The 24,458-nt window shown below is 43.8% G+C and overlaps 1 protein-coding gene and 1 long non-coding RNA gene across 5 annotated transcripts in view; one reads left to right on the top strand and one right to left on the bottom strand.

Annotated features, from left to right (window-relative positions):
- LOC308481510 overlaps window positions 1-24,458 on the bottom strand; it is a 351,692-nt gene that overhangs the window by 95,538 nt on the left and 231,696 nt on the right. The gene's annotated exons all lie outside the window — the stretch shown is intronic.
- Window positions 1-24,458, top strand: part of CPQ (carboxypeptidase Q) — a 175,064-nt gene that overhangs the window by 32,691 nt on the left and 117,915 nt on the right. For all 4 annotated transcript variants that reach the window (XM_081013871.1, XM_081013873.1, XM_081013874.1 and 1 more), the window contains exons 3-4: window positions 2,163-2,370; window positions 21,527-21,734. In XM_081013871.1, coding sequence (XP_080869997.1) covers window positions 2,163-2,370; window positions 21,527-21,734 — 416 coding nt within the window. The remainder of the gene's footprint in view (window positions 1-2,162; window positions 2,371-21,526; window positions 21,735-24,458) is intronic.

Genomic DNA, 24,458 nt, shown 5'->3' with positions numbered 1-24,458 from the left:
GTGTGTGTGGTTTTTTTTTTAAGAGAAGAAGCAAAGCCCACTGAGAGGAATTACTGCAGGCCGGCCACTGCTTTTGTGTTTTTATAAATCACTTTCACATCCACCCATGGGTTAAAAAATATCTGTATATGAAAAACATTGGTTTCATTTCAAAGAGGACTTCATGAAAGAGAATTTCCTGGCAGATTCTGCCCTTTATAATAATGTTTCATGTTACTCAGCAACCAAGCAAAACAATGGTCAGATTGTATCAATACTTTGAAGCTGTGTGGTGTGTTTAAAATGGAAATAATTGAAGCCCTGCAAATCTATATTCCTGACAGGAGACATAATGTCATTGTCCCTTGTTTTATTTTATTGAATTCTAGCGTATTGCAGGAATGATAAAAGGCACACATGCGTTATCTTGGAAATATGGGAGTGTTACTGTGCTGGGAACTGCTATTCCCTAAGGTCTATGGGTCAGCTTCCCCTCTGTCATATGGCTGGCCATCCCAGGTGACCATCTTCTAATGCAGCCTCCTTTCCTCTTCCTTAGAAATGTACACATTGCTGTCATCTTGCATATCCATGCACAGGGCCAGTCCTACCATTAGGTAGGGTGAGGCAGTCGTCTCAGGCAGCTTATTTGGGAGTTGTTTCCAGACTACCTGTTTATTGCACACACATCTTGATTGGTTTGCAAAAAGTATGCAGGGAGGTTAGACACTAAGTGTTGACTCTGATTTAGGGGACTTTGATTAGGTTGAATCAACAAATGTTGTCCCATACTTCTCAGTGTGTTTTCCCATCACTTTCCTTATCACAACAAGTCCAGTTTTTGGGGGAGGAACAGGGTTTGTTGTGCAAGCCCTTCAAATCAACTTGAATTGCACCACCTGAACTTGACAGTACGTGACTGAATCCCACTTGAAGAGCCTTGGGTGATATGAAAGAGGAGCAAATTGTTAGGTATTTAACTTATTACTACCATAAGGGGAAGGGACGCAGGTGGCGCTGTGAGTTAAACCACAGAGCCTAGGGCTTGCCGATCAGAAGGTTGGCGGTTCGAATCTCCGCGATGGGGTGAGCTCCCGTTGCTCCGTCCCTGCTCCTGCCAACCTTGCACATCAAAGTGCAAGTAGATAAATAGGTACCGCTCTGGCGTGAAGGTAAACGGCGTTTCCGTGCGCTGCTCTGGTTTGCCAGAAGCAGCTTAGTCATGCTGGCCACATGACCCGGAAGCTGTACACCGGCTCCCTTGGTCAATAAAGCGAGATGAGCGCCGCAACCCCAGAGTCGGCCACAACTGGACCTAATGGTCAGGGGTCCCTTTACCTTTACCTTTACCATAAGGGGAAGAAAAGATCCCTGTGGGTACTATATGCCTTGATATGTGGGGACGGGGGCACTATTTTCTGCTTCATCTAAGTTAGCGAAGTGTCTGGCTCTGCCCCACTACCATGCGAGCTGCCTCAAGTTGAGGGTTTGGGTGCCATTATGGGCAGAAGAGTGGAAGACAGAACAGATCTGACCCATGAGCCATCAGTGCACTTATGCAAGAATGTAAGAGAAGCCTGCTGGATCAAGCCAATGGTCCATCTGGTCCTGCATCGTGTTCTCACAGTGACCCACCAGATGCCAGTGGAATGTGCAGGATGTGTACCAAAGCTCTTCCTGGTACCTTGTGTCCCACCTTCATTAATGGGAGGTAGGGATGGTGGAGAAATTTGGCCCAGTTCACATTTTAATGAAATCCTAATCTGAGAAACAGTATACATCTGGAACGCAACTGTCCTTCAAAATTTGCACACAGTTCTTGAACCAAAAAATGTGTGCAAAAATGCATATAGCTGGGGGGAATGTGCATATAAATGCATATATTAGTGAAGATAACATACCCAAAAGCATTTGGTTAAGGGAAAGTGCATGCAAAAATGTGTACAGTAGGAGGAATTCGCACTAAAATGCTGATGGATTGTCATAGCAATGTTCCTTTTAATATAAAAATTGCAAACAGATGCAATAATGTAGAGAACTTAAGACTGGAATATGAGATTCTGAGGGAAACAGGACAGATATGGCCCTCCCTGGTAGGAGGAGATGCCATTTAGATTTTTTCAGGCACTGAAATGTCTTTGGTCAGGCCTGACTCCATAACTGTCCCAATTTTTCATTTTCAGGCATTACGGCTGAGGTCTTAGTGGTGACTTCCTTTGACGACCTGCACAAAAAAGCTCAGGAAGCCCATGGAAAGATCGTTGTTTACAACCAGCAGTTTGTCAGCTATGGTGAAACAGTCCTGTACAGAGTTCGAGGAGCAGTGGAAGCAGCTAAAGTGGGAGCGAAGGCATCTCTTATCAAGTCTATTACTCCGTTTTCCATCCATAGGTAAGGGCTTGTTGCTTGGTCCGATTCAGACTTCACCTCTTCTTTCATCTGGGGGGTGGGGCAATCCTGTGGCAAGATCTGCTGGGATGAGCAGCTCAGGATGCAGTGGATCTCTGGCAGCCAGCTGATTCGTGGCTCAGCTGGCATTAATCCTCAACCCCAGCTCAGCTAAAGATACACTGATGTAACTTGCTCATCCTGGCACAGCTAAGCAAAAGCTGGTGCGAGTCCCCAAAAAGGGGCATTCTGGGGGTGTAGAGGTGGTAGGGGAATGTGGAGTGGCGCTGTGGGTTAAACCACAGAGCCTAGGACTTGCTGATCAGAAGGTTGGCGGTTCGAATCCCCACAATGGCGTGAGCTCCCATTGCTTGGTCCTTGCACCTGCCAACCTAGCAGTTCGAAAGCACACCAAAAAGTGCAAGTAGATAAATAGGTACCACTCCGGCGGGAAGGTAAATGGCGTTTCCGTGCACTGCTCTGGTTTGCCAGAAGTGGCTTAGTCATTCTGGCCACATGACCCGGAAGCTGTCCGCGGACAAACGCCGGCTCCCCCGGCCAATAAAGCGAGAAGAGCGCCGCAACCCCAGAGTCGGTCACAACTGGACCTAATGGTCAGGGGTCCCTTTACCTTTACCTTTAGAGGTGGTAGGACTAGAGAGAGTAGACTTAGACTGGATATATGACCTGGAAACCTGGCATTAAACACTATTTTAAAGGTTTGTTTTCCCTCTGCCAGTTATAGGCAGAGCAGCAGCAGCCGCTTCTCTCCTGAACGGTGTTTGGATCAGGTGTAACTTGATGCCTACTTAGCTTCCACTGGCCTGCTTCATGCCTGCTTCATGTACACAGGATCACTCCCTTAGTGTTTCAGATTGCCTCCATGCTCTGAGGCAGGCTTGCTCCCAATAAAGAAAGGATATTTGGATTGGAACCATTTGCTGTGTATATTATATTGTTCTTGTTCTACTGGTAGTTCAGGTTTGGAATTTGACCTCCAAAGACTCTCAATAGCTAGAGCCCCAGGCGTTATTCGTGAAATTCCTGGCTATGTGATGAGAATGTTGAACGTCATCCTTTTAAACGTATTTAGCACAAGTTATGGCACATAGTTGAGAGAGTAGAGCATGAGACCCTTAATCTGAGGATTATGGGTTTGAGCCCCACTTTGGACAAAAGATTCCTTCTTTTTTAAAAAAAATGTTTTATTTTCAGTTTTCAAAATAACAACATTTTTACTTTTGTAAATACATATCCAATCCAAATTTGCCTTTAAATGGTTCCCCCCTCCCTGGTTTCCATTTCCCCCTTTTTATTCTCCTTGCATATAATTATATTTCTCTAATTAATTTCAACTTCTTTTCTCTTCCTAATTCTGTTATTAGTTCATAAATGTTACATCAAACCTGCTAATGTTTTAACATTTTTACAGTGTTCTTTAAAGTAATCTATAAAGGTTCGCCATTATTGATTGAATTTTTCCTCATCTTAGTCATCCATTCTTCTGTTGGGACATTCTCTTCTTTCCACTTCTGGGCAAGTAACATTCTAGCTGCTGTAGTCAAATACATAAACAGTCTCTTTTGCTTCCTTGGCGCTTCTTCTCCTATTACTCCTAGTAAAAAAGCACCTGGTTTTTAAACAAATGTACTCTTAAACATTTTTTAAGTTTCATTATATATCATTTCCCAGAAGCCCTTTACTTTTTTACACATCCGCCACATATCAGAAAATGTACCTACTTTCTCCTTACATTTCTGGCATAGTTTAGAATAATTTTTATACATCTTAGCAAGCTTTACTGGAGTCAAATACCATCCATATATCATTTTCATATTATTTTCTTTTGGTGAACTACAGGCCGTGAATTTTAAATTCTCTTCTCCACAGCTTTTCCCTTGATTCAAGTGGTATATTGTAACCTATGTCTTGGGGCAAAAGATTCCTGTATTACAGGGGGTTGGACTAGACGACCCTCTTGGTCCCTTCCAACTCTATCATTCTATGACTAACTTTTGCTTTGGAGTAATACCAATGACCCCAATAGCATTGAGAGGAGAAGCAGTCCAAATCAAATGTAAACCATTGGAGAAGGGGGTGGGGAAAACGAAGGCCTGCCCAACTTACCGTATTTTTCCGTGTATAAGATGCCCCCATGTATGAGGCGACCCCTATTTTTTTAGCCCAAAATTAAGAAATACAGTGGTACCGCTGGTTATGAACTTAATTTGTTCCGGAGGTCTGTTCTTAACCTGAAACTGTTCTTAACTTGAGGTACCACTTTAGCTAATGGGGCTTCCCGCTGCCGCCGTGCCACCAGAACATGATTTCTGTTCTTATCCTGAAGCAAAGTTCTTAACCCGAGGTACTATTTCTGGGTTAGCGGAGTCTGTAACCTGAAGCATCTGTAACCCGAGGTACCACTGTAGTCTTATACACTGAAAAATCCAGCACATTCTTTAAAATGCCTACTGGAACAGATGCCTCTCCATGCCCACAGATGCAAGGCTGGCTCAGTTTTACTGCCTGAAGTGAAGTAGCAAATATGTATTTATAAAGGTATATACCACCCTCTCATAAGATATTGGGGCATGAATGCGAATGTACGCACAAGTCAAGGTGCATAATGCCCAAGGGCAGCAAGTTATTGTGACACCAGAGGCAGAAAATAAACCAAGCTGCCTCTCACCCTAGCAGTGAAAATATATCAACAAGAAATCAAAAAGGTCTTAAATTAGTTTTAGTTTCCATAAGCTAGAATTATTATTATTTTTTTGGTAGAAATAGTGATATTATTCCTTATTAGCTATTCCTAAGTTGAGGTGCTTCTAGTGTTTAAATTTTTTATAATGTTTATTTCTTAAAAAACATTTTTTATCACAAAGAAATGTTTGTTAAGGGACATTTCTGCTATCTGTGTTTTACAGAGTGGGGAGTTGAGAGGTAGTAATTTGCTCAAGGCCATCCCAAGGGCTGCAATTTGAATTCAAGTGTCCTAGTTTCAAGTAAAAGTCTGATGGTCAATGTGGTCCCTCCTGTTTGTTACTTGAAGAAATTATTTTCATTGTTCCCAAATTCAACATTGCCTAGAATAAAAATTGACAGCTTTTTGCATACAGGTTCTGTGATACTAGGATATTTCCAAACATCCACCAAAATTTATCTTTATTGACTAAAACTAGGCATATGTGAAACCTCCTCTGAGAGGTTATTGGTAGCATTATTGACTCTTTTGGCTTCTCTCAAGAAATAACAAGCACATTCATTACAAGTTTTGCTTTAGACCAAACATTAGTGCTAACTGAAACAAGGACACATTTTGCTTTGTTTTGACTGCATGTTTTTTTAATATTTTTTCCAACCCAGAGGAGTCCATTTTTTGAGGCATCATCATGAAGACTGGCCCTATTATTAGGCAGTGGGGTGACTGCCTTAGGTAGAACATGCTAAAGGGTGGTGTTGAGGGAGCAGAGACAGAGATCTTTGTGCCAGGAGACAGGCCCTGCGTTCCATGAGCTACTTGGTGGAGGATGTTGACCCATTACCAGTGTTCAAGATTCAGTTGCCACTCCACTTGGCTTCTGTATGTGGAATTAGTGGGGAGGGCATCTTGTCTTTCACCTCAGGCAGCAGAACATCTTGGGTCTGATCACTTTGGCAAATGTAAGGTGTACTTCGGCCTTTTCACTGTAAAGAAATGAAGCAATTGCTTATTCTCACCCCACAGCATATGAAAATTGAATCATGGCATTTCAGAAATGAGCTCTATCTAACATTTATGACATGCAAGTGGATTGTAAAAACAGTAGAAAACTAGTGAGGGTCTTTTGAGACAGCCTGTCTGCAGTCCTGGCTATTAAAACGGGTTGAACTTCAGACTATTGGTCCTGATTTCTGAAAACCATAAAATTGTGGGGTGTTTTGCAGAGAAAGCGTAGACTTTACTAAAAAAAAACCAACAGGACCAAAAGAAAAAGCCTGCTATTGTGAGTCTGCTATTATTGGTTAATCTATCTGTCCTGGTAGTGTTTACTATAACTGGCAGTGGCCCTCCAAGTTCTTTGGCAGAAGCCTTGAGTCTTGCCAACTATACTGAAGTGTTGAACTGTGGGATCTTGTGTGTGTGTTTCAAGTTTACAAATTTAATAGGTAAAGGTAAAGGGACCCCTGACCATTAGGTCCAGTCGTGACCGACTCTGGGGTTGCGGCGCTCATCTGGCTTTATTGGCCGAGGGAGCCAGCATACAGCTTCCGGGTCATGTGGCCAGCATGACTAAGCCGCTTCTGGCGAACCAGAGCAGTGCACGGAAACGCTGTTTACCTTCCTGCCAGAGTGGTACCTATTTATATACTTGCACTTTGACGTGCTTTCGAACTGCTAGGTGGGCAGGAGCAGGGACCGAGCAACAGGAGCTCACTCTGTTGCAGGGATTCGAACTTCTAATCGGCAAGTCCTAGGCTCTGTGGTTTAACCCACAGCGCCACCCATGTCCCAAATTTAATACACAATACTTACTTTCCAATTAATATTCATTTATCATTTAGCTTCCCCTCGACCCCTCCATGGTTTTCCCATATTTTCTAATATTGCTGCAAATTATAATAACTGAATACCCCATCCTTTCTGCTTGTTCCCAGATACATGTTTTACTGTAGTTCTTCATTCAAATCCTATTTTCGTTTTTACATGTTTACAATAGCTCTTTAGATACTCTACAAAAGGTTACCAATCCTCCTGAACTATGGGATCTTATACATGCAAAGCCTGTGCTCTGTCTTTTATGGGACTTCTCAGAAAAGAGTAGCTGCGGTAGCCATCTTTAAAAAGCAGCCATGCTTGATGGGTTTGTGGGTTTTTCTTCTAGAGCATTTGGTCATAGTAGAAAAAAGTTGCAAGACTAGTTCATACCACGGCTGCATTCACAAGGCCAATTAATTCCATCTCCCCAACATTACCCTGTTAATTTCACATGAAATTTGAGCTTTCACACAATGTAAAATCCAAAAATCTAGCAGAATATAGTGGAAGTTTAGTGCTCATTTCCATGTTAATCACTTTCAGAAAAATATGCATTTGCAGCCCCATTAACCCAGAAAATTGCAGGAACAAAGTGGTAAAATTTAGGGTGGCATCCTTTCATACAGTTCTTTCCTGTCATTCTCATGAGTCAATCATGAGGGAAAGGGTGGGGAAGTACAGAGCTGGCTCACCCATGAGGCAGGGCAAGGTGACCACCTCAGGCGGCAGAATCCACAGAGGGAGAGGATCTGGCCTTCAAGGAATGCATCTGCTGCTGCTGCTACTGCTGGGGCAACAACAGCTGTGGTGTGCTCCTTGGAGGCTGGATTTGCCTTCTTCTCAGCAGTCCCCCCCCAACCATGCCCCTGTTAGAATTCCTGCTCCTTGATTGCAGTCATGGGATTGTTGTCTATCACATGATGGTGTATGTTTTAACTCCACAGAGTGGGAAGTGATGGAGACAGGATGTTTGTGTTACTGTGTTCCGTGAAGTAGGACTATTGTCCTTTGTTCTTTTTCTTTGCCGTCTGATGCTAGGGAGAGAGGGAGCCATGTTGCAGTGCCCCGTGTGTGTTTATATGTAAATAAACGTAGATTAGCCAAAATGCTGAGTTGCTAAGTTCTGTTACGTAAGCTGCAAAGACTCTGCGGATCCCTAAGTGTGCCGATGTCTGTTGGCATCGGTCGCTGTGATGTTCAGGCTTAAGAAAGCTCCTGAAGCTCCTGAACAATCGACCAGGAGGGAGAGGACATGCCAGTTGGGCATGTGTCTCTGCCAGGGTCCTACTTGAGTGTAGGACGAGCTCCTGACAGCCCCCTCTACAGCGGCCTCTTGGTGAATAGGAGACGCTGTTATTTTTCTCCCAACCCGAGGGAGGAAATGGCTCTCTGGGATCTCCTGGGATCTGTTCTTGTCTGGCATGATTCAGAGCACACACATACCCATAAAGGCCTTTGATTCTCTCCTTGTTCCCTCCCTCACCCCTTGTTCCTAATGTCAACAAGGAAGGACTGGAGGGAACTAATGTTGTTTGAACAGCCCTGGACTTGCCCCATGAATGTGTGGTACACATTAAGCATCCAAGCTGAATGCTTGGGAACCCTCAAAGGTGGGCATTGGGCATCAACTTAACCCCTGAAGGGTCCAACATCAGGCATCCTCCACTTGCAACTTCATCCTCTGTCTTCCCTCAAGCCCCTAGACTGATTTGGGATGGAGGTCCCAAGTGATAAAGCAACGGTTCTCAGCCTGGTTGTCTCGCTAGTCCTCTGCGTTATACATGATTTCCTAAGGAAAAAAGGCCAAATGCACTGCTTGAAGAAATATAGTTGTGCTGTGTGAAAGAGCAGCTGGAACCAAATGAGCACATTGAGAGCTGTAAAGAGAATGATGAAACCCAAACCTTGTTCACAAAAAGCGGTTAAAGGATTTGTTCTGTTTAATAATGGATCGCGAATAATGAACACAAATGAAACGGAACTCTTGAATTAAAACAAAAACAAAGGAAAGTCCTTTGGTTTACAAAAAGCAGTCAAGGCTCTTTCACATTTATTAATGCACCGAAAAGCAAGGACATTTTTCATGATGTAAGCAGTATTGTATTGTTACCGTGTATAACCTAGGCTGTTTCCACACTAGAAATTTATTGTGGAATAGGCACACTTTGTTCACTCACTTTCTCTGGGGTATCTGCATGACCTTGTGAACACAGGAACCTGTTCCTGTGTTTTCCTGTTCATTTCCCTCTCCCACACCCCAAGTTCAGAAAATTGACCTCAAAAGCATAATGGAACAGATTCATAATGACTTATTGCACAGCAGTTCAGTAGGTTTGGAGGCCAGTAATGGCTTGTATGGATTGGTCTAGCCATTTCATTCTCTATGGTCCATACTTCTCTCTAGAAATAAGTTATATTAGTTTAATTTTTAACCATTCCAAGTAGCATTGTCTTTATATGTGCTTCTTTTCCCTCTGCTGCCCCTTCCCCACATCGCAGTGGGGGGTTAGGAATCATGATCAGAAGAGCCGTGAGGGAGGATTTAACCCAGGCATAGGCAAACACGGCCCTCCAGATGTTTTGGGACTACAACTCCCATCATCCCTGATCACTGGTCCTGTTAGCTTGGGATGATGGGAGTTGTAGTCCCAAAACATCTGGAGGGCCGAGTTTGCCTATGCCTGATTTAAACCCTTTACCTCACACTTTGGTCCCAATGAAAACTGTCCATCTTGGGGCAATATTGGACTAGAAGCCTGTCTGCAAAATGTCAGCCGGGAGCAGAGTTGCTATTCCACTTGCAGCTTAGAGAAGAACAGCAATGATTGGGTACTGCTAAGTTGCCCATGTCTGGAAGTACTCTTATGCTGGCACGCAGAGATCACCTAGAGTTTATGAACTCTTTTTATTTGTGATTTATAAAATAGTTTGTGTTGGCAACCTTGGATTGAAGAAAGAAAAATACTTTTCTTTTGCATCCCGTTGCTTATGTGCTAATGTCTGGAATTCCTTGCCATGGCTTCTGATGTCATGCAGTGATTTTTAAAAGTTCCTGCTATGACACATAGGCAGGATTTTTTCCTTAAAACAAATAACTTTTAGTGAATTTGTACTCTACACAAATGTATTCCCCATAACACACCGCACAACATTTGGGGCTAGAGGTGGAAATGTACATTTCAGTGCCAGTTTTAAAAGACAGTGAAAAGTCTGAAAATAAGGAATGCAGGTTGAATCTGCCAAAGCTTGCTGCTCTGGTGTCAGTAGGTAATGGCAGTGGGTTTTTCTTATTTTTCTTTTTTAATGAATAAAAAAAATCAGTTGAAATGAACGGAGAGATTAAATGGGGTGCCAAGCATCCATTTCATCTTACTCTTAGGTGGAAAGAGTTGTGTGTCATTCTCAGATGCTATTGCAACGTTAGAGGTCACCCAAAAACTGTCTAATACAAAAGAACCACGTTTGCGCTCTCTCTCTCTCTCTCTCTCTCTCTCTCTCTCTCTCTCTCTCCACCAAAAAAAGTAACATGGATGACATACAGGCCTAATGTCACTGCTGCCACTCCACAGTGACAAAGCCTATCCTTCATGTCTGCAGGCGACAAGGGACAGTGTCCTAGCCAGCAGAGATTGTCTGCCTCGAACGCCTCCTCTTAACCACCTGTTGTGCCTTTCCTTCTCTGTCTGCCCTGACAAACGGCACTGAGTAGGGCTCAGCTGGACACAGAGCCCTTTGTCAGTCAGCATCAGGAGGCATTGTCAGCTCACGTTGCACGGCTTTCTGAACATTTTTATTTTAAGACAGGTGGACTGGAAGTGCTGCTTCCACCTGACCACTTCATTGGATGTATAGAGACTGCATCCAGAGGCCTGCTGGGCCAGAGGAAGAAAAGCTGGCACCCGATTTCTCAGTAATGGAGCTGGAGCCAAAAACACATGTTTTTCCCTTCTATACTAAGGCCCTTTCTACAACTATGAAGCTGTATTGTGCCACTTTGAACAGCTGTGGCTTCCCCCAAAGAATTCTGGGAGATGCTAAGGGTGCTGAGAGTTGTTAGGAAACTCCTGCTCCCCTCACAGATCTTCAGATTCAAGAACGGTTAGCAAACAATCCCTTTTCACAGGGAACTCTGGCAATTGTACCCATGGCTTCCCTCAAAGAATTAAGGGAGCTATAGTTTAAGGGTGCTGAGAGCTGTTAGGAGCTCCCTATTCCCCTCACAGAGCTACAATTGTCTGAGCTCCCTGTGAAGACCCAGTGTACTTGGATCATCTTGAGGAAGCTACATATTAACCCCACACTTCTTTGCTGGAGCCAAATCTTGGTCCTGCTGAAATGAAAGGAGTTTTGCAGTTGACTTTGACGAGGTTCCCACTTGGTCCTACCAGAGAGTCTCCACAGTTTATAGGAAATTATGCTGGTTGAAAAACAAACATTGAATCTCCCTGTTAAGCAATCCACATTTTCTCCCAGGAGCAGCTTTTGGCACCAAGTTGTCAACATTTCAGAAGACTCCGAAATGATGCCCTCTTGGGCCAAGAGCAATAGAATCTTGGCAAAAATAAAACCTTAAAAAGCAAACATTGACTTAAAAATCATTAAACAGAATTTCAAATATTTAGTCTTCTATCCAAGCATTTGAATGCATGGTATTGATTTGCTTTTGCCCCCCGCCCCCCAAAGGTAGAATATACTGGTAATTATTACAATAAAGTTGGAAATAGGGTTGCGCTGCCTTCCCAATTTATTATTACTATTTCTATTCAGAAGAAACTCCTACTGAGTTCATTGGGACCTACCTGAGAGGAATTGTGCAGCATAAGTTATGTTTTGGTCACAGAAATTGATTAAAATAGGAGGATTGATGTGTAGATGATCAGAATATTGGGCACTTAATCTAGATATTAAGGGTAATGTGCCAGCTCAGGCTTTCTCAACCTTGGGTCCCCATATGTTGTTCCATGTCCCATCATCCATAGCTAGCAGGGGCAACAGTCATGGATGATGGGGGTTGTAGTCCAACAACATCTGGGGGCCCAAGGTTGAGAAATGCTGCATTAGCTTAAATCAGGGTAGCCAATGTGATGCCTTCCAGATGTTTTGAACTACAGCACCAGTCTTCAGTCATGCAGATAGGGGTGCTTGTAGCAAACTGGAGTTCCTTCTAATATCAACTCCCATTTGCAGCAGCAGAGCTAGCCGCTCGGGCACCCAGAGCAGCACACATGCCGTGCACCCGGGGGCCGGCCGATGCGCCCAGGGGGTGTTTGGTGTGGTGGGGATCACACAGGGTCCCCGGACGTTTGACGGTCTATTGATCCCTATGCCACCACTGTGCTCGCTTCCCCGCTGCCACCAACCCGTTACTCTCGGGTACACACTGAGTCCAGACAGTTGTTAAAATTAAACCAAATAAACAAGTTTATTTCATAAGCATTAACAAGTTTATGGTTTTTCAGATAATTTTCTTGTCAGTTTCTTAACCTTAGTTTCTTTACCGGCCTATACCTTCCTAATACCTTCTGACTGATTACAGTGGTGCCCCGCAAGACGAATGCCTCGCAAGACGGAAAACCCACTAGACGAAAGGGTTTTCCGTTTTGGAGGTGCTTCGCAAAACGAATTTCCTATGTGCTTGCTTCGCAAGACGAAAATGTCTTGCAAGTTCCTGCGGGGCTTTTTTCCTTTCCCCCTCTTTTTCCCAAGCCGCTAAACCGCTTATCAGCTGATGGCTAAGCCGCTTAACAGCTGATGCTAAGCCGCTTATCAGCTGATCGTTAAGCCGCTTATCAGCTTATCGTTAAGCCGCTTATCAGCTGATCGTTAAGCCGCTTATCAGCTTATAGTTAAGCCGCTTATCAGCTGATCCACTAAGCCCGCTAAGCCGCTAATACTGTAGCACTAATCCGTTAAACCGCTAATGGGCTTGCTTCGCAAGACGAAAAAACCCGCAAGACGAAGAGACTCGCGGAACGGATTCTTTTCGTCTTGCGAGGCACCACTGTATCTCAACTGTTTGACTGACTCCTCTTAACAGATTCTCTCACTCTCTCACATCAGACTAGCCCAACCCACAGACTTATCCTCCCTCTCTCTTCTCTAACTCCAGACTGACTTCTTAACAACTCTAACTCCTCCCCTTGGGTTCCTATTGATTAATCATTTTACACTTAGTTAACCCTTTCCTTATGAACCCAGTATGATGTCACACACCTAGGAGGGCAAACGGCACAGGCGTGGTGGTGATCCGCCCAGGTGGATGATCAGCATGGCAGCGATTTGCCCAGGGGGGATTTTGTCACCCCACTCTGGGATGACACTCGGGGCAGACCATCCCCACCCACCCCTTCCTATGCCCCTGCCCATTTGGTAGATACAAAACCACAGGCCCATGGGCATCATCCAAGCCAACCCCTCCAATCCTATAGCAAGATAGTTCCCCAGTCTCTGAGCAGTGCAAGATTGCAGGGGTTCCAGACGCTCACCCAGGGTCTGTTTCCTTTTGGGAATGGGCCACAGTGGAGACTGGTGTCTTTATTATACATGGTTTATTTACATATACAGTTGTACCTTAGAAGCCCCGTCCAACGTTCAGCTTCCAAAAATAGTTCGCAAACCGGAACAGTCACTTCCGGGTTTGTGGCGTTCGGGAGCCAAAACATTCGAGAACTAAGCTGTTTGAAAACCAAGGTATCTACAACCTGAGCCTGCGATGCAGGGGGTCACAACATCAGAACCCCAAAAGGGCCTTGTTTCTCCCATAGCCGCAGCAGCCCTGAATTCAAACAGACATAAAACATAATTCTCTGCTTCTCTCGCTTTACAGCTTGCTGCCTTTACCAGTCTGCAACTGGTTTTCTCTCCCTCACATCGCACAAAACTCTGCCCTAAAAGCCCAGACTTTTTGGCCTTCTAACCATCCAAGAGCTGGGGCAGGGGCCCTGCTTCTGGAGCAGAGCTCCCTTTGCTCTGTTCTCATACTGACCCATCACCTTTCCCTTGTTTCCCTTAATGTCTTATCGCCCAGGTGATCACCTCATGAAGCTAGCCTGGCTTATATTCTAACCCTTGCTAGGATTCTAAGGATTAGAAGTTTGGCACCCACAAACTCATAGCCGTGTGCTCTCCTAGCAGAAACACCCAAACCACAATAATAGCCAGGGGAGAAATAACTAACATGGTAACATTGACAACCACTCTCATAAAACGCCCAGTAAATCCATTACTCACCATTCTCACAGTTGTTCCCAATGGTGCACCCCATTAGTCATGATGGAAAGGCACCAGTCAACATATGGGAGGAGTGGGAATGCCATGATGACGTCATGTAATTTGTTCTGTACTCCGGCTGTGTACACACTGTACACTTTTAAGCACATGACCTCTCCCAAAGAACCCTGAGGAGGAGGAGGAGGAGGAGGAGGAGGAGGAGGAGGAGGAGTTTGGATTTGATATCCTGCTTTATCACCACCCAAAGGAATCTCAAAGTGGCTAACATTCTCCTTTCCCTTCCTCCCCCACAACAAACACTCTGTGAGGTGAGTGGGGCTGAGAGACTTCAAAGAAGTGTTACTAGCCCAAGGTCACCCAGCAGCTGCATGTGGAGGAGCGGAGACGTGAACCTGGTTCCCCAGATTACTAGTCTACCGCTCTTAACCACTACACCACACTGGAGAGATGTAGTTTGTTAAGGTCTTGGGAATTGTAGCTCTGTGAGGGGTAAGCTACAGTTCCCTGAATTCTTTGGGGAAAGTCATGTGGTTTAAATGCATGGTGTGTACGCAAACAAGGCATAAGCCTGCTTCCAGGGAGACCACAGCACTTTCTCCAGCACAGACAGTATCATATTTCAGGGCTTTGGAGGAGCCATACCACAAGGATCTCTTAGCCAGGGGTTCAGATTCCTTGACAGCTCAAACACAGGTCACAGAACAACCCTTTTGCATGAGAAGCAGGTTCAAAGGGAAGGAAAGGGACAGGTGTCATTACAGTCTCAACAACCAAGCTGCAGTAGAGCCCAGCAGCTGGGAGGAAGCCTTCAGATAGAACCTATAGGTAACAAGCCTCTTTGAGAGCAGGAATCCTACACAGGCAATGTTACAAACAGTATTCCTGTGTGTACAAAGCATGCTATTTGTGAGGGAGAGAAGACAGAGCCAATAGGAGGAATGGAACTCAGTGGGAAACTCAATGGGAAAGAGCACTGCAATCAGAAATGGGGAGAGCGGGAGAGGAGATTGAGACAGTCCATACCAGGGAGAAGGGAATGCAACCTCCACAAGCCAAATGTGATTTTTGTGGACCTGGTGGGCAAGGACAATTGGGCTTCCAAGTAAACCTGCATGGGATTCGACCACACATCCTGTTTCTTGCAGCGCGTTCAGAAACCACCTGACTCCTGTGTTCCACACGTATGGCTGCCAGCCTGTTGCAGTGTCTTATCTTAATGAGAACTATAGGCAATGAATTCCTGGTCAGACCTGTGAAACGCAAGACCCTGGAAGCAGTTTGCATTCAAAGGTCCTACTGGGAGCCAATCGTGTGTGTGTATATGGCAGTGCCTGGAAGTCATTTCCACATAAATGCATCCTAGGAGAGAGTCGTGGGAATAATCCTGTGTCTGAAGAACATAGTGTGAAAAATGAGTTCTCTTTTCTGTACATTCTGATGCTGGTCAGCTCAAGCTTCCCTGAAATGTACAATTTGAAACCTAATCATGAATGCAGATTTGTTTAGATTTGTAATAATTAATGAAGAGGTAAATAAACCAGAATTTAGCAAGCCCAGAACGAGACATCAATGCTGTCACTTTCTTCAGTAACTGCCATCTGTTATAGTGTACCATTTGTCATCCAAGCTGTTGTTCCACTGAATCATAGTTTTCCCAGGGCATTTAAATTTAACCAAGAGTTTGCTGTGTAGCTGACACCTGTTGGAAAGAGTAGAAAAAGTATAAGCCTCAAAATAAAGCAAAAGAGAATATCAATTCATCCTCCAGCCCTTTTCCCTGAATGCCTGCTGCTCCCAGTATTAACACAAGCTGTTTACAATGCAAGAGGAATTTTAAGGCCCACAGGAAGGGATATGCAGACAAATGTTGAAAATGTCAGCTGAGTAGGTTTGTTCAGAAGTCAGTGGCAAAACAATGACTCCAATGTAGCCGACTCTCGCAAATGATATTAGCTCAATATTAGATGCTCTCTTTGGGTTCTATAAATCCCCCATCTATTGGGAATATGTTTGCTGCTGCTTTTCTATAAGATGGGTGCAAACCTTTTGTGAAATCAGGAAGCAAGTAAACCCTACTAAATTGGGAAGCACAAAGCAAACGGCGAAATCTCAAACACGTTAATCATCCCATGCCTTAATCCATCCTTGTGTGATTATTGAACGTTTTGGGTATGTGTGATGTGATATAGCCATATATAAAGTATACAGGACACTACAGCTGAAATTTAGTCCATTTCAAATAGCAAACAAATGACTCTTCATGGTAGTACACCTGTCCCTAAGTCCCTGCCAACTGTTGCCATTTTTATGATTAATCTGTTTTGTTTTGCTGGGTTTCTATCTTGTTTTGTTCACATGGCAACAGTGGAAATCAGACAGTAGGGAAGTCATAAGGCTAATCATACCCAAGCACCACACAGTACATGCAACCTTAGCTACAATGTCCTTAGTCATATTTTATAACAAAACAGAAGCCAAAGCCATTTTCTAATTAATGTACTTTTGTTGTCGTTTAGCTTCAAACATTTGCAGATTAAATATTTAGCTTGATCTTCAAAGGCCTCTTCAGGCAAAGGGTCTGAGGAATGAAGGAGAATCATGTTCTGAGTATGGGTAGCATGTCTTTGAGTTGCCAGCTAGTTCAAGGTCTCGGGTCCTTGTTTCTGTTAATTGCGCTTCTTCGGAATCTGTGACTTTTAGATGCTTTGTTAAATTAACAAGCGCTGCAATGCAATTTAATATGGCTCCATGTGCAAATCCCACCTTTGCTAGCTCTTAAACAAGGGCAGCATGGCAGACTGTGGAAGTGATGGGAGTGAATTGTGTCATTGAACACGAAGAAAAGGCCCATTCAACGCATGCTGTTTGGCTGTTCCACAATATATTTCCAGCCTTCTAAAAGTACCAAATTGGGAGTCCAAGAAGGTCCTATGTGGATCTGCAACTATTTGTAGACAGCATCGTGGTAGTCAAAACACATTGGGTGCAATGGCAGGTGGGATTGATGAAGTCTTTTTCCCCAGACGCCCACCCGCTTTCCACCTGCTTTTTACTTATTTCTTATTTTTGCCAAGTTAAATGTGTGTAAGTTGTGGTCTTACTGTACTTACTCCACATCTTAACCTTTAATGCAGATTTCTTCAACCTTAGGTCCCCAGATCAGAAAGGCCAAGTTGCTTCCTTTTCTGTTTGAAGAAATATTATTGTTACAGAACACGTTTCCCTTAGTACACCCCTTTGCTGTTAAATAATTTTTGTCTACTTCTACAGAGAAAGTAGAGGAAATGATTTATTGCTAAGTTGATATCTGATGCATTTGAAACATGCAAGTTCTTTCTCGGGGCAAAAAGAAAACAGCCTTCCAGTTTGATTTGTTCTCTTCCAAATTGCTCCAAAGTAGATAGGGCTTATTTGATAATAGAGCCTATATGAAAACAGCTTTCTCTACCGATCAGCTGTTCATAGAGAAGCAATGTTACCTCCAAGCTTTGCTAAGGATGAACTATGATTGCTTCCTGCAGCATTAAAATTCTGTGAAAGGCTATCCTGCATTATATAATCATGTAATTTTGCTCACTTTATCAAGGCGAGCTTTATATCCTGTTTCCAACTGGTATCATTGATTGACTCCAGACATGTCTTTCATTTGTTGAAGCATCACAATCGAGTCAGGTTTTTGCAAGAAGACAGTCTAAGATCAGTATCCTGAGCGTCATTAAATTTTCCTATATATATTGCAGTGGCTGCAAAATAAATGAAAAAGACAGAGCTAGATAGACAACATTGCTGTAAATTGTTTTGGTGCCTCTGAAGTTTAATCTGAAGTTGAGTTAGCTGATGGCACTTCTGATTTTTCTTATTTCATATTGCTGATGGTTATTATTACTATGTTTGTATACAGGTATATTTTAATGTAATTGTTGTGTCCTTTGGCTAGCACAATAAACTTATTGAACGGGGCATGAGGGAGGAATCTTTCAAAAAAGAAAGATAATACCGAACTCCATATACTTGCTAAACTTGTCCTCTGAGCATAGCTTTTAAAAATCTAGATCTGTACCTTGACAATAGCAAAGGAGATTTTGAGAGTCTCTTGGAAGTGATTTTAGGATTGAGGGCTCATCCTCAAGGACCACCTCTTTCCGTATGGACCTATCTGGACCCTGAGATCATCTTCTGAGGCCCTTCTTCATGTGCCTCCTCCATGAGAGGTCCAGAGGGTTGCAACATGAGAACTGCCTTTTGTAGAATGCTCTCCCCAGGGAGGTTCTCCTGACACCTTCATTATATACACCATTAGGGTCCAGGCAAGAACGCCCCTCTTTAACCAGGCCTTTGGTTGATTGACACCCAATGCCCTTTTAAAATGTGTTGGAGGGGTGCTATTAAGTTATTTTTGTTTTTATTTTGTATTATGTATATTGTGTTTTTATGTTGTGTTTTTATGTTGTAACTTTCCTGAGACCTGTGGGAATAGGGCGGTATACAAATTTATTAAATAATAATTTAAAAAATGCTCACTTACCTTTTGCCCCACACTTTCTAGGCACAGCTCTGCACTTTCCCAGTCTGTGTCAAAACACATTCTCCCTCCCCCCTGCCCCCCCCCCCAGAAAACCTGATCTTTACCACTGAATCAGAGCAAAACGCAATTTGGATTTGCCATTTTCTCAGATTCAGCAGTAAAGAGCTGGTTTTCATGGGGAAAGCGCAGGAGCAAAGAACACACCCAGCACTCAGGCACAGACCTGGAAAGTCCCAACCTGTGCCTAGAAATGTGGAGCCTAATTAAGTGTGGATGAGCCCTGACTTCCCCTCCCCCCCAGAAGATAGTGTTGGCCTAGGTAGGATGAGTTATGTAAACTCCTTTCATAGATTTAGGCTGTAACCCACTGAACAAAATTCTGATTTGATTTAATACTTGTATGCCGCTTTCCCAACAATCAAAGCAGCTTACAACAATAAAAGAATCTACAAATAATAACAATGCTCCCTGGTTTTGCAAAATAAAGAAATATTCGAGGGAGGTACAGCAAACACAATAAAGGGATCAAAGCAACAGAGCATAGGAAAAGCAAATTGAGTTGCCTTCTACTGTGTAAGGCCATTGGTCCATCAAGCACAGTATTGTCTACACTGATCGGCAGCAGCTCCCCAGGGTTTCAGGCCGGGTTCTTTCCCAGAACTAGTTGGAGATTCTGGGGGTTGCACCTGGGACCTTCAGCATATAAGGCAGATGCCCCACTACTGAGATGCATCCCTTGCCCATATATTAAGCGACACAGAACAATAGACTTACAGTACAAGCCTATTCATGTTGACTTATCATATGCAAGTCCCTGCTTGCTGGGTAGCTGGCAGGTAGAGGGAAGCGGGGGCAGGAGGAGGTGATTTGGTATTTAAAACACCTGCACCCTCCCCCAGTTTCCAAAACTGGAATAAAAGAATAAATGAGCAAGCAAGAACAGAAAGGAATGGGGAAAAATCCGGGCTGCCACCGCATTCCAAACTACAAACCAATGTTTTATCTAGATGTTGTTCTGTTTCCGTGGTTGGCCAGTGATAAAGGCACAGCTGGGTAGCTATACCAACCTGTTCTGGCTTTGTTTTAAGTTGTAGTGTTACATTAACTATATCATGCTGAAAACATACTGCTTATCTCTTAATTATCACCCCCAAGATTTAAGTTTTGTTTTGTTCCGTGAACTATTTGATAAGCAGGCGGTAAGCAAATGATGAAACGGCACCTTTTATCGGTCCCTGCAGAATATGCTATTTGTTGGAATGAGGACGTAGATAGCCTTGCTGAATTTCAGGTCACAAAGGGCTATGTTAGCTGGGAGCAGAGATATCACAGAGCACAGGTAGGAGTTGTAGATCCCTGGTACCTCTGTTTACGTAGCTCCCCTGGCCTGCCTTTGCCAAGCATGGCTATTGCTAGCCTTCATCATGTTACCACGTCCCAGTCAGTTATTTCTCATAACACCCAAGCTTCGTGCCAAGCCCACACATTTCTCTGTGGTTTTTTTTCTTCTGGCGGTAATTTTGCACATGCTTACCAAGGAATATGGCCGCATTCACATTTCACCACTTTAAACAGTCATGGCTTCTCCCAGATAATTCTGGGGGCTGTAGTTTGTTAAGGGTGCTCTCAAAGCTACAGCTGCCAAAGTTCCCTGTGAAGAATAATTTATGGTTAATTTATGGCTCTGGGTTCTGTAGTTCTGTGAGGGAAATAGAGGTCTCCTAACAGTTATTGGCACCTTTAACAAACTACAGCTCCCATAATTTTGGGGGGGAACCAGCGACTCTTTAAAGTGGTATCATAGTGCTTTAAATGTGTTGTGTACTGAGGTTCTCACCCTGGGCCAGCAGGGGGATACTGTAGATAGTTTTCACTCAGGTCCGCATATGCAAATAAGGAATTGAAAGTGACGTTCAGTGATTGGATAGTTACAGAAAGTTGTTACTGTTGCATTGTAGTGGAGCTCTATATAAGCAGGTTGGCTGAACCCTTCAGCTCAGTTCTGTTCTGGCCTGTGAATAAACAAGAGCTGTCTGAAGAATTGCTGTGTCGTCTGATATGTTCACCCACAACTTAACAAAATGTATGGTGTGAATGTGACTCAAGCCCTTTTGAACTCAGTGGGGCTTACCTTCTGAGTAGACAAGTGTAGGATCGCACTGTTAGGGTCTGTGAATTGTTAGTGTCCAGACAGAGGCTGTTCCTTCCATTAGGCAAAATGAGGCAGCTGCCTCAGGCAGCAGCAAGGTGTACATGGGCCCCATGCCTTGGCCTACACTCCCTTAAGCTAGCCTGCTGCCACAGGTATATTGGAGGGTGATGCCTTGTCGCGAGTGTTGAAGTATTTTATTTTATTTATTTATTGAATTTATATACTGCCCTATATTCAGAGGTCTCGAGGTGGTTCACAGAATAAAATCAAAACATAAAACTACAAAATAAAAAAAATCCTTCCTTCCAAAACTACAAAATACAGAATAAAAACAAAACCGAATACCTGCCCCCAAAACCCCACATTTTAAAAGGGCATAAGATTCCAGTCAGCCCTTGAACCTGGAATGGAGGGAGGGCACCATCTTGTGCTTTACCTCAGGCGTGTCCATAAGTATATAAATGTATTAAGAACAGCTAGTTCTTGGCATATATATAATGAAAATCTTCTTCAAATAACACCCCTAAGTCCTGTCTTTAAGCACTGGGCTATGTTGTCTTGGTAGCTGAAGGGATGTTTTTCTCAGGAGCTGTTAAAAATAACAAGGCTGATAGCAATCTTGAAAAATCCATCAGGATGGGTGGGCAGAGCTGGACAGATTTCGGAGCACTATTGTTTGGATAGTGTCATTATGTACTGTATAACATGTTTAATTTTTGTACTTTCCATATAGCCCACACACTGGGATACAAGAATACCAATCTGATGTACCCAAGATTCCCACTGCCTGCATTTCAGTGGAAGATGCTGAAATGATGAGCCGGATGTCTTCCCGAGGCACCAAGATTGTTGTGACCCTGAAGATGGGAGCCAAAACCTACCCCGATGCTGATTCCTTTAACACGGTTGCAGAGATCATTGGGAGCACATACCCCGAGCAGGTGGGTGACACTTGGGGAACAAATTAAGAACGCCACTGAGATTATCCCATCTCATGCTTTCAAATTCACCATAAACACACTGAGGTCTGGTGTCAACATTTAAAGTGGGGATTGCCAACCGTTTTGAGCCGGTGGGCACGTTAGAAAATGTAGGGAAGAACTGTGGGAGCCAGTCACAAAATGGCTGTTGTAGAGGCATGCTGTAACCAAAATGGCTGTGTTGAGGGCATGGTATAAAAGAGATGACCACGAGATGGTGCAGGTGCCATCATTAGCAGCTCTGTCATTGGGTGAAAATGTGCCCACAACTACCAGCACCAGGCTCACTCACAGTGACAAACTCTTTCTACGTCTCCACATTTCTATATTCCTTATAGACAGGGCCAGTCGTACCATTAGGCAAGAAGTGGTGACAAAACATTGGAGGGCAGAGCCGTGTGTGCCACTGTCGTTCTTGGGGGCAGAGAAGAATACTGTCCTATCACCAGTGCTTAAGGAAGACTTTTATATGTGAAATTCAGGCTACCATCTTGTCCTTCACCTCAGACAGCAAAATGCCTACAGAATAATTCTTTCTCAAAGTGATGTGGCAATTAGTTACTCTCATTTTCAGCAGAGTTTCTGTTAACAAAAGTAAAGGTTTCACACACCCCCCATTTTTTAAAAAATATGGCTGAAGTATGAATTCTCCCTTTTAAAAGAAAACAATGCTTTTAAAATGGAGAATTTTAATAAGATAACTTCATTACTTGTTGCTGCTAACTGCGTTGTAAGTCCTTTACCGTAAGATCAGAGCTAATAGGTTTTCCAAATGTGCATTTAATATGCAATGAAGATATATATTACAATGCATGACATTACATCATCTAATAAATATAGACCTGCTTTATTCCCTCAATACCCACCTGGCTCTCAGATCTGCTGAGGCTGGTGTTTCAGGGACCCCTGTTCCCTATCCAAGATGGATGGTTTAAGAGCTGTTAATAGATATGCCACCCACTTCGAATTTCTTGCCAAAGATTTAGAAGGCCAAATCTGCTATTATTGTGCTTCTGAATTTCAGGTTAGATTACTTGTCTCGTAAAAAAAGAAACAGCTGCTTTCTTTTTTTTCCCCCCTTCAGGTTTGCAGGCTGTAGCACAAAGTCAGTCGCAGTGGCCAAATCTGGCATTGCTTTCTGTTGCAACCCTGCCTTTGATAAAGTGCAAGAGTAGCACAGGGCTTAGTCTCAGTAAGGGCTTCACTCTGCCGCTTGTTTTCAATGCCGGAGCTCAGCCATGTACCTTAGGAGATGCCCTGAGCATGTATACAGTTTCAGTTTCCTCATTTTGAATAACTGGAGCCAGCCTTCATACAACTGGGATTAGGGAGTGGTGTTTCCGAAGGGGCGGCTTCCGGACAAGTTTTGTTTTTCACAGATGACACTGAAATAGAAATTGGAAAGTAAATCCTAAAGAGGAATGAATGCTAAAGAAGTTCCTCTTTCCTTTTCTTTTATATATGCTCAGCGACAGTGTCAAAACCCTAGCCACACAACTGTTCCTTAGCCCTTACCTGATAAGCTGGACCTCTGGTTTTTTTGCATTAAAAACTTAGAGGATTTGTCAAACATGGGCTGCAACTGCTGCTATTTGCAGGCCCTAGGAGTGGAACCAGGAAGGCTATGATTTCAGACACTGTGAAGTGAGCATCGTTCCAAAAAGCAGCGTGCTGGTCTCCAACATGTAGCTAAAAAAAACCCCATCCAGCATAAGATGAGAGGTAAAGGTAAAGGGACCCCTGATCATTAGGTCCAGTTGTGGATGACTCTGGGGTTGCGGCGCTCATCTCAGTTTATTGGCCGAGGGAGCCGGCGTGCAGCTTCCGGGTCATGTGGCCAGCATGACTAAGCCGTTTCTGGTGAACCAGAGCAGCGCACGGAAATGCCGTTTACCTTCCCGCCGGAGCGGAACCTATTTATCTACTTGCACTTTGACGTGCTTTCGAACTGCTAGGTTGGCAGGAGCAGGGACCGAGCAGGGAGCTCACCCCGTCGCGGGGATTTGAACCGCGACCTTCTGATCGGCAAGTCCTACAGCGCCACCCGCATCCCAAGATGAGAGGTAGCTATACAGCAATTGAAGGCAATAATTCCTCCGTGCCACTAGGTGGTTAAGTCCAACCAAATGAATGCATTAGCTCCTCCTTGACTGAGCTGATGGAGATGGTCTTGGGTATGGTGCCACGAAGGAGGTTCACATGATCCTTCTCACACGCTGGAAGCATGCATGAGGGCATCATCCTGGGCAGCCCCACCCACCCCATCCACATGTGCACAGGCCATGTGTTTGGCAGCTATGTGAATGAGTTAGTTGTACTGTACATACCAACACACATGTGTAGCGTAATCCTGCTTGTGTAAAGGAGATCTACCGTATGTGCACACATTTCACAGCCACTGAATGTGGATCTGGCAGGGTGTGTGGCCACCACACATGTTGGTGACAATGGACAGGGATACCTGGCTTTCATTTATTTTTATTTATTAGATCCTACTCACTTGTAGTTTCAGTGCATGCAAGTGCTTGTTTTAAACCCCATAAGGTCTCCCAGGTTTAGTGTTCTTTTGACACTTGTTTGTGGGTGGGTTTGATGTTGCATCAAGTTTGGTTTTTATTGTATTCTATGTTAAAACTTGCAATAAAAATTCAGATTTATTTTTTTTAAAAGGTGTTGCATCAAGCC

Source organism: Podarcis pityusensis (assembly GCF_964106645.2).
Source record: "Podarcis pityusensis genome assembly, chromosome: 7".
NCBI lineage: Eukaryota > Metazoa > Chordata > Lepidosauria > Squamata > Lacertidae > Podarcis > Podarcis pityusensis.
The sequence above is the reverse complement of the archived record's forward strand: the minus strand, read 5'-3'. Positions and strand labels throughout refer to the sequence as shown.